The sequence below is a fragment of the Protopterus annectens genome, chromosome 12.part0, assembly GCF_019279795.1.
Source record: "Protopterus annectens isolate FY-2018-M chromosome 12.part0, PAN1.0, whole genome shotgun sequence".
NCBI lineage: Eukaryota > Metazoa > Chordata > Ceratodontiformes > Protopteridae > Protopterus > Protopterus annectens.
In genome coordinates, this window is record NC_056746.1 from 1,330,981,693 (window position 1) to 1,330,999,068 (window position 17,376).

Sequence of the window (17,376 nt, forward strand, 5' to 3'; positions counted from 1 at the left end):
TGTGTGTGTGTGTGTGTGTGTGTGTGTGTGTGTGCATGTGCACATGTTTTTGTGACTAAGTCAGAGAAGCTGAACTTTTTTCTTTGGTAATATTTCTATGTTTGATAGTTTTCCTTTGTGGAATAACTTTTCAAGATGATGGCAATCTGACAGTTTGTTGGAATTTGGAGTCTGTGGTAGAGAAGAGATCTGTGACTGAAACTGAGTCTACATGGCCTACACTAATATTCCTCCATGCTGTATAGTAGACGTGATGCTAAAGCATCTAGAAATTTGGTCAATTGATGTTCATTGCCCATTTCATAAATAGAAATATTACTCCATTACCTCATTGGCTACTTGGAGTATGTCAGTTAGCATAATGCCCAATATTAATCTAAACTGACTAGGTAGATGGTTACCAGTTACTTTCAGCAATCTTAAGCCTGAAGACCTTTGTAAACACATTATTTAAAAGATAAAGTACATATAAATGATTATTACTTGTTAACTGTTTTGTGGCAAATGCAAATAAATCCTGATCATAAGGCAGTAGTCATCAGGAAGTTAACTACTTTATTACAAAACAGCCAATACAAATGAATGCTTACAATGCACACTTACCAGATACAAAAGCATTGAAATGGAATGAACAAGACTCAAACACACTGCTAGATATGGTTCACTCAATGGCAGTGTTGTGGCATGTTTCATACTATAATCAGACATATTACTACACCTAAAACAGTGAAGGGTCGATCATGGCCCTGTAATTTACACGCATGGCATAAAATAAAGAATACACTGAACGATCATCATAAAGATTTTCTAATAACAGCTGAAGAAATGAGTCTATATGTCAGAGATATCTGTGAGTCAATGCTTATCAGCTTGACTGTCAGCTTGTCTGAATCTTAAATGTTCTGAAAGCAAACCAGTGTTAACCAAAGGCTTTCTAAGCCTAATAAAAACTGGATGACAATAGATCTGAATCAGAGACCGTTCTGAATGGACACAGGTCTGAAGTGCAACTAATCAAAGTCTCAAATGATGACAACACAGTTGCTGAAAATGTTACTATTCTTGATACAGTTTACATGCTTACTGTTTAAAGGTCCAACATAAGCATAGTTCGTGCCAGGCATAAGCTCCCTAATGATATATAAATTGAAGGAAATTTCAGATTATGTTGTCAGAGTTACTCAAGGGATTACTTTAGCAATGTAAAGTTATAGGGTGTTGTTCAGTTCTGCTGAATGCCATTTGGGTTGATGCTGACATTTTGCTTATAGGTCATCTCACAAAATGTTGTTTCCTTATGGCTGAAAGGTTGACTCATTGTGAGAGTCAGTGTTTATGGTTTCCTGTTGACTGTTAATCCTTGATCGTCTTCCAGTATCTGCTCAATACGTTTTCTCTAAAAAGGAAAGAAAAGACACAAAATATGATTTCATCGACCAGTTCATATCAGCAGGTTTGACTTAGCAGAGATACCGTGACCTCTCTACCACTAATTCTGATTTAAAGAACTTCCGTGGCTTCACCATAACACCAGCTGGTTAATCCAGAAGAAATGAAGCATTACTTACCAGCAGTGATTTTCTTTTTGTTTTTGCAAGAATGATCACAGATGATTAGCAGTCATGACAATGACATAAGAATGAAATCATCTGTGACAGACTGTTAGAAGTTTGCAGCTGACAGTCCATCCCCATCACATACAGTCCCTAATGTTACAGAACAAATATATCTGTCTTACCCACGATACTACCTTAAACTTTACTCTGCATACTTACAAGGATTGTTAATAAGGTACTGAATCAAGTAAAATATGTTACAAGATCTCACATCTCTAATCGTCATTTTCATGTTATGGATTCACAATAAATATGCTCTTTCCTAAGATGGAATACAGCAAGTCTCTATTAACACAACATTGTAACAATAATACTCAAAAGCTGCAGGCTTCCAAAAATAAAATCAGTATATTTGTCCTTTTGGCTGATTCACACAAGCACTGCTGTGAACTTCTCAGTGGTTTTAATTGGCGTCCTCTACATTCCAGGTCATTCCGACTGCTAAGCAAAATGTTATTTAAAAATCACAACATGTGGAGATTGACCATTCTTAAAAAGAAAACTACCTCTTAGAAAACACATGATCTCATTCAGAGACAGCCAGGAGGAAATTGTTATATGGTTACGTTGAATTTCAGAAGAGTTTTAGTGAAAGAACAGTTTCTTCAGAGAAAAGCCATTTAAAAGTTATTAAAATTCTGTCATCCAGGTAATCAGTTGTAGATACCAGGGATCAGAATGTATTGAACACCCTTGATTTTGTGTGAACAAATCCAGTCTGTGAGGACAATTGTGGTAATTCTCTTGGCCATTTCCAAAAGAAAAAAGAACCACTGTTGCCTTGGCCAGAAAGATGTCACCACAATTATCTCTGGGGACTTCTGTGACGTGTAACTGAGTGATAGTTATTGGACAGATAGCTTTTGAACCATAGAAGGGTGGGCTCAGAGAGATCTAATGAGGGCATTTGAAGTAGAATTTGCTCTGACAAACTGTGTCAGATGCTTTAGACAAGTGTAGGAATAAGGACCCAACTACTTTGCTGTTATCTCTAGCTTTATTGACAGTATCTATAATGGTTAGCAGCACAGTGGTTGTGCCATGGTATGGACTGAAGTATGTTCATAGGTTTATAGGTTCATAGGTTAGTACTAGGCTAACTGCCCTTGCGAAGCATTGTAAGCCTAGCCAATTATCCCTTGTGACACTCAAACCCTGCACCTTGTGTTTGTAAGGCAAACAACTTAACCATTAGGCCACCCTCCCAACCCTGGATGATAGGAGTTCCGCCTGCTGGAGAAGGTTTAGTGATTGTTTTTAAATACATTTTTCAAGTATTTTGGAGAGGCTGCTGAATTTCCACCCTTGTGTACAGGGTTATGTGGGATTTTTCCCAGAGAAAAGTAACATGGGATTTCTGGATTGATGTATTTATAAGGACTAAGACAAGAAAGACAATACTATCAGCTGCTTTTTTAAGATACTCGCTTGGAAGGTCATCAGCTGCAGTAGAACATGGTTTGAGTTGTTTAAAACTAGTTTTATATAGAATGTGGGCCCAGGTTTGAAGGTGAAAGTGGATGTGATGATATGTGGCTGTTGGGCAGAGCTGGGATTAAATGATGAGGAGCACTTGGTTTGGGATTTGATACCATCTATGAAATAAGAGTTGAATTCGATTGCAGTTTTGAGAGGTCAGCTATTGGCAGAGGGTTAGGGTTGAATTTTTGGCTGGGATGTAAGATTTCTTTAGGGGCTGGCCAGCATTTTAGAGTTGTGTTTACTATCGTTCTGAACGTTATATTATTTTTTTTTTGTCTTCATTTATTTGTTTCTTCAGTACTGTCCTTTCCTCTGAGGGGTCCATGCTTGCTTTTTGGATCTTCCCTGTCATTGCTTTTTAAAAAATTGTTTTCCAGCAGCTTGCTGGGATGGGTTTATTTTGCTTTTTAAGGAAAGCTGTGCATGGAGCACTGAATCCCTTGGTAAACTTAGAGAAAGAGGGCCGAAAAATATGAGAAAGCCCTTGAATTAAATTTTCTTTCTCATTATATTTTAAAGACCTCTGCAGCAGAGGCTCCAAAAACTAGTTCTCTATGCAAGAAAGAATTAAAAATCAAATTTTGACATCCACAGGGAGGTTTTGAGAATACAGACAGACAAACCTGCTCATAATAGTTCCAGTGGCAGCAGCTGTGGACGTGGCATCAATAGAATCATAAGCACATGTCTCATAACAGCTCCAGTAGCAGCAGCTGTGGATGTGGCATCAGCAGAATCATAAGCACATTCCTCATAACAGTTCTAGTAGCAGCAGCTGAGGACGTGGCATCAGCAGAATTATAAACACATTTCTCATAACAGTTCCAGTAGCTACAGTTGTGGACGTGGCATCAGCAGAATCATAAGCATATTTCTCATAACAGCTCCAGTAGCAGCAGCGGTGGACATGACATCAACAGAATCATAAGCACATTCCTCATAACAGTTCTAGTAGCAGCAGCTGTGGACATGGTATCAGCAGAATTATAAAAACATTTCTCATAACTGTTGCAGTAGCTGCAGCTGTGGACGTTGCAGCAGCAGAATCAAAAGCACATTTCTCATAACAGTTCCAGTAGCTACAGCTATGGACATGGCATCAGCAGAATCATAAGCACATTTCTCGTAGCAGTAGCTGTGGACATGGCATCAGCAGAATCATAAGCACATTTCTCATAACAGTTCTAGTAGCAGCAGCTGTGGACGTGGCATCAGCAGAATCAGAGGGTGTATATCAGTTCACCAAAATGGCTGAAGTTCGAACACCATATGTTCAAACTTCTAACCATGACGTGCAAAAACATTGAAGTCTTAGAACAGCGATTTTTTTTCCCAGGGAAAAAAATCATTGTTCCAAGAAACACACACACAACACAAGCACACCAAAAAAACAGCAATCCACACACAAACACTTAAAATCCTACATCTAACCCTACACTAAACTGTACATACACTACTATCTATCCACTTACCTTAACCCAAACCCTAACCCTAAGGTCCGTCACTATTGCGCACTCACCTGACCCGCGCACTAACCCTAACCCACCTATCCCGCCCTAACCCTAAATTCTATCACTATTGCACACCCACCTCACCCACCCCCTAACCCTAACTCACCTAACCCATGTCCTAACCCTAACATCCACATAGTCGCACACTTATCTGAACCCAACCCGTAACTTCCCACCATAGTCCTGATAATCGTGAAGCCACGGAAATGGCCCACCAAATTCTTTCCCTGGGAAAGAATTCAGTGTTCTGTGGATTCATAATAATCAGTGTTCGAACTTCACAGTTCGAACATCTGGTGTTCGATCATCAGCCGTTTTGACGGACTGATACAGACCCGAATCAGAAGCACATTTCTCCTAACAGTTCCAGAACCAGCAGCTGTGGACATGGCATCAGCAGAATCAGAAGCACATTTCAAACAGTCCATAGCCACATGAGACACAGAAGACACCAAGGTGAATAAAGCAAACTTCTTATAAGAAGAAACAGATGTGAAAATATTCCTCATATTCTGACAAGAGACAAATATAAACTTTAATATATGAACTTGAGTGTTGACAATTTCAAAAAGAAGTACTGCAGAGGAACGCACCTTTTCTCCTAAATTTATCAAAAGACTTATCCTTGTTTGAAGGAGAAGGATTATTATTAACTATATGTTTAGCAACGGCAAAGTTTATTAAAGCAATAGCATCTGGGTCAGATCTGTTATTGGTATATAAAGTCTTAAAAAACTGAGGTACTTTTACCTCAGTAAAGTTTATCTGTTTTTTGGAGGGACAGTGAAGGCTGTGACAAAAACAACCTCTGAAGAAGATAGAACAGGAGGAATATGAGTAGGTACTGGAAATTCCAGTCGTAACAAATCATACTTCCTAAGGACTAAGGGACATCACTATTTTCCCAGTGAAAATACTGAAACAAATGATTTATTTTAAAAATAGGTTCAGAGAAAGAGAATCCTTTAGACTTACTGTCACACTCTTTTCAAAATCTGAATCAGAATTCTGTGGAGATAACATATTATCTATGTTTTCAGAGCTGTTATTAGGTTCAAACTCTTACAGTTCTTTATGTTTCTATTTATCTTTTAACAAAAATAGCCATACAAGAAGGGCCAAGAGCCTGCACTAAACCCTGAGATAAGCCCAATAAATGACTCCTGTCTAGTGTAAATAAGACAGGAAAAGATATATGTTTAAGTGTTTTGCTGTTTTTTGACAGGAAAATCTGAAGAAACAGTCACACTTTTGCCAGAAAAAAACTCTCCAGGGATGGGTACAAATTTCTAGCTAAGCAGAGTGACATTGCCTGCTCCTTCTCCCGTGACTGACAAGAGTGGCTTTCCCTTGCCCACCAAGGGCACTCCAGTAGCCAAAGAGGACGTGTCTAAGGCCCTGTTCATAGTGGCTGTAGGGACCAAAGGAAAAAGATGAGTCTGAGGAGGAACCAGCTTTGGCCACAGCAGAGTCACTCATCTGTGGTTGAAGCATTTTATCTACCTGCAATCTAATTCTTTTAGTGGCTGGAAGAAGGTAGAGAAGAGGAACTGGTAGGCTGATCTGTGGTTAAGATGAAAAAAGTTGCCTAATTCCTGGGGAAGTCTGGCAGCAGGAGCTAGTAAAAAGGTATGTTTTAAAAAAGTAACTTTTCCCCTGTTAAAACACAATAAAAATCATTCTATACATTTACGTTAGCCCCAAAAGTAAAATAACACAACTTTTGACACATCAAAAGTAGTTTAAAATTGGTTTTAACAACTTTTTGTCACAAAACTAAAACAGTAACACCCCTCCTTAAAAGGGTCTATATCAGCATTTCGAAAGACGAAAATGCCGAATACCAGTTGGCCAACCCGTAAATGTTGAACTACGACATTGCCGAACGGCCAAATCACCAATTTCTTTCCAAGGGAAAGAATTCAGTTGGCCAAACATCAACGCCAAACACAAACAAACATTCTTAAGTGGGGGGCTTGGCCCCCCACGCCCCCCCACCCCCTAACTAATTATTCCAACTCCGAGACCGCACTAAAGTCAGGGAAAGGACAGGTATAAGGAAACGTCCAACCATTTTCTTTCCGTTAGGAAGAAATCAGTGATTTGGCTGTTCGGCAATGTGGTAGTTCGACATTTACGTGTCGGCCAACTGGTATTCGACATTTTCGTCTTTCGAAATGCTGATATAGACCCCTTAAAAGTGTGCAAAAGTCATGTGATACTAATTCAAAATACTTTCCCTTAGCTAAAATTAATAAGTTTTACAGAAAAAAATAATGTTTTCTGTCATAAAAAATAAAAAAAATTCTTTGAAGGAAATGTATCTGCATTTCTAGATAACGCTTTATCCACCCATCAATCCTTGAACGCCCAAGAGGAAAGCTCACTTCAACAGCAGGAAAGCTCTGCAGGGCTTGGAGCTCAAACCTGTCTTTTAGTCAGCTGTGCTGAAGCTGATAGTTTCAGTGCTTGCATGATGTTGTGCAAGCTTTGGAATCTGGACGGCTGTTGTATCCAGCTTCAACCCATATACAGCCCGTACAGCTAATACTACTGCAGCAGTGATCAAAGAACATCAAAAATGTCAAAGGCAATGCTGGGCACAATGTTCGAATCATTTCTAATAGGTATACTATCCTTGTGGAAAATGGACTGATATTGGTAACTTCAGATCCAAAATGTCAGAAATCAGTGCATAGTACATAGACAAATGAAAGCACTGTAATACAAACAGCTACGTCAACCACACATAGTGACTGAAACAACATGGTCAACAAAGCAAAATACCAGCAAACATAAATAAAATAAAGTGAAAACATGAAGAAAGCATTTTTGCACGAGGGTTATCCCCCTGCAGTCTGCAAGTAGAGGGCTTTGCTGCCCATACCACCTTACTTATGTATACCATCGCCATGGTTGAATAAATGAAGGGCAGTGCACACCTCCTCAAATTCTGGTGCTCACAAATAACCTAAATGAAATACAAACATCTCAGTAATTAACTGTTTAGTAAGAGACGAGTTTTGATGCTGAATCTTACATAAACTTCCTGGTAATCAAATGTCAATAAATAACTAAATAAAAAAACAGTTGATAATCCAGTATTCAGTATATTTAAGTGATCTGTTGAAAACCCTGTTTCCTAAATACTTACTCTTTGCTCAGGTAACTGCTATGAATAAACTGTCTTCCAATTAGTAGGTGCTAAACAAAGTAAGGCAATGAGTCCAGTTTTTAAAATTCAGGTCCCAGGCAGGAGAAACAGAGGTTTTAGACAAAGGATCCTCATCTAGAACTGTTAGCAATATGAGAAATCGCACGTTTACATACAGGTATATGTAAAAACAATGACCAAAAATGATTTTTAGTGGAGGAATAGGTCAGTCAAGTATTAGAATGCATTAAGATACTGCAAGATTGGAAAAAAATAACTTCATGCTCTATATTTTTAAGTTTGTACCAAAAGAAAAATATTTTTCATTTTGAAAGTTATTATTTTGTTGTATCATGCTGATTAGGTTCTTATAAGACTAATAGTAAGTCAGGAGAGAAATAATGATGTCTGACACCATCATGAGATTGTTAATGTTCTTAGTCCAACAGATCCGAGGTTTGAATGCAGAACTCTGTCTTCTTGTCGAGGTATCACTCTTTTGAGAAGAGATGGGACTATTCCTGTTTATTAAAAGGTTAAATCATGGTTGTCTTGACCAGCCCGCCAGAACTGTGAATTCTCACATAATAATACCTAGTCTGCAAATAGCATAAGTAAGGATTCTGCTGACGTTTGATGATGTGCTACATTAGTAGTCTGTTACCAGTCTGGTAACAATCTAGAGTCCAGTTTTGTAAGACAGGCCTCACACCTTCAACTCTCAGAGGTGAGCTCTCCAGGTGTGATACAATGTATCTTTGGTAATGTGTAATACAATGTATCTTTGGTAATGTGTAATACAATGTATCTTTGGTAATGTGTAATGCAATGTATCTTTGGTAATGTGTAATACAATGTATCTTTGGTAATGTGTAATACAATGTATCTTTGGTAATGTGTAATACAATGTGTCTTTGGTAATGTGTAATACAATGTGTCTTTGGTAATGTGTAATACAATGTATCTTTGGTAATGTGTAATACAATGTATCTTTGGTAATGTGTAATACAATGTATCTTTGGTAATGTGTAATACAATGTATCTTTGGTAATGTGTAATACAATGTATCTTTGGTAAATTATTAATCTAGAATCAGAGAAACAAAAGATATCATTCTTGGTTACTGACATTCTGACTGCCACCAAGGTTTGCTATTTAAGGAAACACATAATCCATGGATCAGAAATTCCAAACTCCAGATATGACAGTGGTACCACTGTGCCTTCCACTTGTATAGTCTACACTAAGGAACAGGACAGTGGAAGAAGACACGTAGCCCACTCTTAAAAATGCAGCCAGTGCCTTTTATTTTGATATACAGTATGTTGAAAAAGCACATTACCAATTGCGTACTGTTATCCTGAAGGATTTTGCTTCCAAAAGTACCACAGAACATTTGTCTTGTAAGAACATTCATATGATTTTTCCTGACTGTTGGAGATGCCCAGACTATTGAATCATTGCAGAGTTTGCTGCAGTTTAAGATATAATCTCTGAAGGTAAATGGTCAATCATTCAAATGGGGAAATGTGTGAATTTCCAATAAGTCCAGTGTAAGCAAATACTGATGCTATGCATTTATTAAACACATAGAGAATAGTGGAAAGCCCAAATGCTGTGGAAGGAATTGATAATTAAAGTATACCAGCATGATGTCTGAGAAGTTGCATGTGAGTTTTTTAATGAGGATTCATACATAGGTAAAGATCCTGCATATCCATGGATACCATAACAGTATCCTGCATTTCCATGGATACCACAAAAGGATCCTGCATGAACAGAGAAACTAGTACTTGTAGTGTCAACAATTTGAATTTTTGCCTTGATAAACTGGTTTAGTCTGTAAAGTGTGGAATGCATTTTCACTGCCCATCCTAACTTGATTATAGGGTGAGTACTGAAAATAACTATTTCCCATTAGCTGCAGAAGAAAGCAGCTGCACCAGATGACTGCCAGTACCTATGGACTTAAGGACAGAGTTATGTCAATCTGTTCTGACAAATAGATATAAGCGCTGGAACTGGACCTACAGAGAAATATATCATGCACCTCTTTATACTACTTTGAGCTATTTCTGTAACGTTATCTGAAACGCATTAAGTGAATATTGGTAAACTTTCCTCCCAGTGGATGGGACTGGTGGACAGTAAAGAAATACAGAAGGAAGGATGGTCACTGATCAGTAGTAGGTCAATAACTGGTTAGTAGGCCAGTCACTGGTTAATAGGGCAGCCACTGGTTATTGCTACTGGATCTGTCTTGTTGGACCAGTCTAGATTATTGCTGTATTTTAAAGTTCCGGTTTTGTGGTTTCTTTAGCCACTGCCTTTTCTGCCTGCACTACTGACATCTGTTTACAACAGAAGAACAAAGACTTAGTTGTAAAATTCATGGAGAATTTAAGGACTAGTGGATGGAATATTTGTTGAATATTATTTAATGCATTGCCCCTCCCTTTTAGTTCTTTTTAAGACTTGTGAGAAGGAGTTACAAATAACAATGTCTGATCTGCTGAATCAACTAAAGTCTAACACTGTCATCACCAGTATTGTCATAACTACATTTTGAAACATATAGATGATTTACCAACTGTTTGGGTCAGCTTGGAGATTTCCCCTTATAGAAACATCATCATTTGGGCCTTTCAGGATTTCTCTCGCTACTGCACCATATAGGCATGCGAGATTACAGCCCTACATATGCACCCTCTTTTATACCTGTAAAGGATTATACTTTCAATGTCAAACTAATTTAGTATTAAGAGCTATCATTTTTAAATCCTATTAGAAAAGCTTGGTCAACCATAGTAGTGTCAGCCATAGTTTTTTGACTAGTTTAACAATCAATAGTGCTTCTGTATCCTGTAAAAATTGTCAGTTGTTTTGGAGCAGCTGTGAGTGATTCAAGGTCTTGGAATAAAGAAATAAATGAAGTCATCAAAAGAAAGAAGAAAGAAGAACGGAAGGAACTTCCCGTGGTTTGAATGTGTCAGACTTTAACAGCTCGGTATATGTTTTCTTGGGGCCTTAGGAAGGATAATTCTGTAGTAGCTAATTTATGATACTCATTCACTAAAGCAATGTCCCACCCAAAGAGACATTCTCTGGGTAATAATAATAAGAAAAACACTTCATTTGCACAGCCACTATCAACAGCAAACTCTTCATCATCATTCTGTGCGTATGAAAAGCAGAAGGAGAGGATGAAGGTGTCTTCCTTTATCACAAATAAATAGGCCTTGATGATAAAGACTTAGAAAGTGCTGCTGCGCCTCGAGTAGCCTTTTGTAAGAAGGCAAAGTAGTCCTGAGCAAACTAAGTACTATGAATAGAAAACACAGGCATTGTATCAGATGTCAGAAAAAATATCAGAAAAGCTCCACATAAAATTACAAAGAGTAAAATTAACATACAATAACAATTGCAGGACAGGGACATAGGATCAAACAAACACTTTCAATAAAATATATGAACATTATTCAAATCCTGTAATATTTTGATGCATCTACATTGACATACACTGGATAAATGTGCTATTTGTGAGTAATAAAATTGGGTATTTCGATATGATGCTAGTGACCAAGTCGAGGTAGAAAAAGAGAAAACTACTGCAGATAGATGTGGTTAAATGAGAGAGAGAGAGAGAGAGAGAGAGAGAGAGAGAGAGAGAGAGAGACAGAGAGAGAGAAAGAGAGAGAGAGGCATAACAGTGAAAGCATTTGGATAAACTTTGCAGAATGAAAAATGATACAAGAGCAACTTGTATTTCAAAACCAAGTGAAAGTTAGGAGGCAGAAAACATGCATATAATAGCATTACAATGCAGTGAGATATTAAGTAGCCAATTAAGAAGTACTTTTTGATGATTACAACTAAGGATTTGAGCAGGAGCATAGCCATGAGTTATTTAGGTATTGTTTAAGTTGTTTTTTGAAATACTTAGTTTTTCAGCTTGCTTTAAGTGTTGTTGTAGTGAGATCCAAAGTTTGGAGATATCGCAGGACTAGAGTGAGACAACAGCTGTGTTATTAAAAATGGTGGAGAATAAAAGTGATTTATTTTGAGACTGTCTGGGGAATAATCTTTTATGGTGTTTAGCAGTGCTAGCAGTTTCCTGGTATATATATTAGGTTATGGACAAAAAGTAGTTATGAGTAGGTAAGATACTGTGGCAACTATTGCCGATATACTTTTAAGGGTGTGCAGTGGTGACATTTTATAGGTAGAGTGATGACAATTATATCAGTTCTGTTGTAACAAGTGACTAATTTTATTATTTTGGGGTGCTATGAAGGTTAGATAGGATGAAGGAGGCAACATATATTGTGACTCCAAGTAACTTTGATTGTTATACCACCTCTATTTTGGTGTTAGTTTCAGAAAATATTTAAAAAATTGATTTTGGTTTGAGAAATGTTTTGGAGTGAATAGCTGCAGTTTTTTTTTATATTTAGAAGAATGTGACATTTTCTTGGCCATGTTTCTCTGGGTGAGGAGGAATTCTGGGTGAGATAGTCAAGTAATGACAGGTTTGGGGCAGAGCAGATGAGGATGGCATCGTCTACATATTGTGTTTTGGTTGCATTCTTGGAGGCTGTGTGAAGTTTATTTATAAAGATATTCAATTCAGATGGAGAAGTATTGAACCTTGTGGGACTTCCATGCAATCACTGGTGGGATATTCTTTTCCTTCGCTTTGAATGTTCCAGTACTGGGCACTATTTTTACCACTAGGATTAGAAATTATTATAAACAAGACAGCTTCTGCCCATATTGCTTTGCCCTGCTGAGGCAGTAAGGTGCTTGTGAGAACAAAGCAAAGAGAGTGAATTTCAATCTGTGGAGTGGTGGATGAATCGTTACACCAACAGCTAAAGGAAGGCCTCACACAGTGCTACAGGCCTCCCTGACACTGTAATACACCCAGTGTTAGTTCCTGCGTTTTTTAACATTTTAGCTTTGAGTAACGGACTCCTGTTTCTTTTCTTTTCCTTAAATGCATTCTTGGTTGTAGAACTGGGGTATAGAATCAAGAATAAAGGTGCATAAGCATTTAGGCTCCAAGAAACCAAATCCATTCAAGCTGTTTTGTGTAAAGTTTTTTTTCTTAATGTTATTGCAGTGTTTATTGTTATCAGAATCATGACTCTTCCTAAAATAATTCTAGCCTTTAGCATGAATTTCACATCTACAAGAGTATTTAAAGAACATTTTCCCTTGTAAAGTCATTATTAAAAAAGCAAACCCATATAAAAATAATATACAGACAAAAATAAAAGCAAACAGAATATTTGAACTAACAATGCTAAAGATCAAGGAGTGCAAATGATTATTGATACACAGCAGGCCGATTGCTGACTTCAGATGGCTAGGCGACATGTATACTATTTTATATTCAAGATTCCTTTAAGAGACGCACTCATACACCCCCTAGGGACAACTGACTGCTAAACAATCAGGCCTGGGCCTGATCCTGATCTCTGGCTAATTTGCATTCACATTTTGGATTCTTGTATCAGTAATAATAATAATAATGATCCCCAGCTATTGCATGTTGCCAGTTGGATTCCACTAACACTATTTAGATGGTGCAGTTTTAATGCTGAGACATACCTGCAATGTTCACCAGTCATTTTCTGAATGGGAAATTACATCATATGATTGTCTTGCTGTCAGGTTTATAGTTTTATTTTTGAAAATGCTTGCATTCTTTCCAGATAGGATATGAAACCAGCATACCATTCAAAAAGAAACCTTCTGTGTCAAGGCTAGTCGCAATTTGCAACACAGAAAAAAATGACTTCACTGCACTTCTGAAGGAACTTTTCCCTTGAAAGTAAACTACAAGCCTGTCAGGATTAATATTAACAGATGAAAGGCACCTTCATGCAGGAATTATCAGCACGTAGCACATTAAATGTAGACTGCAATGTGTATTTCTATTTTACTGACAGAACTATAAAGTATGATAAACTAAAAATAATACATAACGCAGAAGTAATCTACAGGTTTATGTATGTTTGACGGTTTACAACATAGCAAGATGCTTGATGTAATTTACAGTCGAAAAAGTTACAGAATGCTGCACGGACGAGGAGTGTGTCATGCCAGAATGCTTTAGAATAATAAAACAACAGCCATCCACTGCCACAACAAAACAGAGGAAGTGAAGTCAGCAATCTTTTCAAATGAAGCAGAGTTTCAAAAACACAGATAAACATCTTTTTTTCAGAAGTGCATACAAAAACTGGCTTAGTTCCTGACTACACTCTAGGGCTTTTGAAGAAAGGGGAAATATGTTGCTGGAGAAAATTACCAATGGCATATCTCATTTACAAAGGCTAATATTCACAATAAAGAAACAGTGGAGTAACAAATGGTAGATAACTTGTATTATGGTGAGCACCTAGACAGCAATGTTTCATCAGAGTGGTCTCCTGCAGCAGTGGTTCTAACATTTGGACAGACGACTAAGATGCTGCAGGTTTAATTTAAGGTGGTGTCCTTGTAACAGCATCTCAAAGTGTGCCCTGATTATAGGCGGGGCATCTTACACTGCACATCTGTCGATATGTAATTTCATACATATCGTTTTATCGTTTTCTAATGTCGTTGTTGTCTTTCGGCTTTTCCCAGTTAGGGGTCGTCACAGTGGAACTCCGGTCCGCTAATGATTGGCAGTAGATTTTTTTTCACGAACGCCGAGGTGCCAGCTCGACGTTCAACCTTCAACGAAAGCACGCCCATTTACGCATGTCTTTTGAATGCCCACCCAACCGTGGGGAGGACATGCAGACTCCACACAGAAGGCACTCCCCGCACTCCAGCCTATCGACTTCTAATACTTATCTGAAATACTATTACTATGGTTTTGCTCAGTTTGCAACACCAGATGATAGTACAATGAGAAAATCACTTAGAAATTTAACACTCAAGGTGTACCAGCATAAACTCACTACTATCCTCTTCATTTTGCAGTGATGAAGGTATACTGCCTGATGAGGGTCTGCAAGGCCATGGAATGTATCATCATGGAACTTATAAACAAAGACATTGGTAATCCCCAAACTCTGGACCCCACCCAATTTGGGTTTGTAAAAGGCAGATCATGTCTCCTAAACCTGATAGACTTCTTTGAAGCAGTCACCAAAGTCGTAGACAAGGGTAAGGTGGTTCACACAGCCTATCTAGATCTTGCTTTGGCTTTCTGTGAAAGTAGCAGACTCCAAATCCGATTTCAGACCAGTGACAAGTGGAGTAACACAGGGTTCAGTCCTGGGTCCTCTCCTCTTTGGTATCTACTTCTCTGAAGTACAGGCTAACACAGAAGGTCTTTGGCTAACGAAGTTTGCAGATGACTGCAAACTAGGAGCCATAATCAAAACTCCTAATGATGTGGACATCCTACAAAAGGACCTCACTGAGACAGATGCCTGTTGTCAAAGCCATGCCTCAAGCTCAATGCCAAAAAGTGCATTGTCATCCCCTTTGGTAAAAACTCTATACCCATGAACTACAACATAGGCGGTAGTATACTTAACACCGAAAGTGTGATAAGAGACCTTAGGACACAGGTGGACAGTAGTCTCTCCTTTGATAATCACATTGCCACAGTAGTCAGGAAATCCTTCTATGTGGCACACCTCATCACAAAAGGTTTCTTATCCAGAAAAAAAAGAGGTCATTGTTCCCCTCTACTCATCATTCATTAGACCCATTATAGAGTACAATGCCCCTTTTGGTATGTACCTCACAAGACATCAACAACAACTGGAAAGGCCGCAGAAATACCTCACAAAGAGGATTACCAGCCTCAAACAAATGCCCTACGCAGACCATCTCAAAAAACTCCAGTTTTACTCCGTCGCATATCGCCTACTCAGAGGTGATCGCTGCCTAACATACAAAGCTATGTCAAACCCAGAGCTGTTGGACATGCTCCACTTAAAGAAATCCCAATCCCTCCGAGCTACAAGCTCTAGGGACCTAAACCTTGTCACCACAATAAACAGAACATGCCGGAGGGATAGATACCTGCCCAGAGACTTCCCATACTCTGGAATAAACTACCTATCTATATCAAACAAAGCTCCTCATTAGCACTCTTCAAGAAAAATCTTGATGATTGGATGGGGAATAGGAAATTCACCCCAGGGATCACCTCTGTGGCTCTGCTCGAAAGTGGCACAGGAAAATAATTTTCTTGGGTGGCAAAAGCCAGGGTACCTTTTTGACTGGGCTTGCGTAGGCCCCAGGGCTGATAGCCTAGTACCTACCTATGAACCAATGTCTTTCGGCTTCTCCCATTAGGGTCGCCACAGCAGATCACCAGTCTGCAGATTGATTGGCAGTGGAGTTTTTATGGTGTCACGTTGCCATGCACCTACCTGCATGTCTTTAAAACCCACTTGACAGCAGGGAGGATATGCAGACTCCACATAGAAGGTGCTCCAGCTAAGAATTGAACCAGAGAACCTCTTGCTAAGAGGTGACAAAGCTAACTGCTGCACCACTGCAGAGATGAAGGTGCTATTTTGAAAATGTGTAGGGTGAAGATCAGTGGTAGAGTACTAAGGAGACTTTATCAGAATAGCTGATAAATGTGTTTATGGTACAGCAGAGGTCAAATAAAGACACACCGCGGAGACTAATAAAGGGGAAAATTAAGTAAATTAATTCATTCACAAAGGGAAAGGCTCCTGAAGAACATTGTTAAACACATGGCTGACAGAACAATTTGACCTTGCAGAATTTATTGCAGACTTACGAAGGCGATGACTGGAGACCCACAAATATCAGTGCTTGCTTTATTTAGAGTTGGGAGAAGCAATAAAAGGAACACATCAGAAGGGAGAGGGATAATTATGGGGGTACTACAGAGGTCATAGTAACCTGTGTGCACTCAGAAGGGAGAGGGATAATTATGGGGGCACTACAGAGGTCATAGTAACCTGTGTGCACTCAGAAGGGAGAGGGATAATTGTGGGGGTACTACAGAGGTCATAGCAACCTGTGTGCACTCAGAAGGAAGAGAGATAATTATGGGGTTACTACAGAGGTCCTAGTAACCTGAGTGCACTCAGAAGGGAGAGGGATAATTATGGGGTACTACAGAGGTCATAGCAACCTGTGTGCACTCAGAGGGGAAAGGGATAATTATGGGAGTACTACAAAGGTCATAGTAACCTGTGTGCACTCATAAGGGAGAGAGATGATTATGGGGGTACTACAGAGGTCATAGTAACCTGTGTGCACTCATAAGGGAGAGAGATGATTATGGGGGTACTACAGAGGTCATAGTAACCTGTGTGCACTCAGAATGGAGAGGGATAATTATAGGGGTACTACAGAGGTCATAGTAACCTGTGTGCACTCAGAGGGGAAAGGGATAATTATGGGGGTACTACAGAGGTCATAGCAACCTGTGTGCACTCAGATGGGAAAGGGATAATTATGGGGGTACTACAGAGGTCATAGTAAACTGTGTGCACTCAGAATGGAGAGGGATAATTATAGGGGCACTACAGAGGTCATATTAACCTGAGTGCACTCAGAAGGGAGAGGGATAATTATAGGGGTACTACAGAGGTCATAGCAACCTGTGTGCACTCAG

The 17,376-nt window shown here is 38.9% G+C and overlaps 1 protein-coding gene across 1 annotated transcript in view; it reads right to left on the minus strand.

Annotated features, from left to right (window-relative positions):
• Window positions 1-535: 535 nt before the first annotated feature.
• LKAAEAR1 (LKAAEAR motif containing 1) overlaps window positions 536-17,376 on the minus strand; it is a 259,422-nt gene continuing 242,581 nt past the window's right edge. The window contains exon 4 of the mRNA XM_044090387.1: window positions 536-1,396. Within this exon, the coding sequence (XP_043946322.1) occupies window positions 1,334-1,396 (63 nt within the window). The 3' untranslated portion in view covers window positions 536-1,333. The remainder of the gene's footprint in view (window positions 1,397-17,376) is intronic.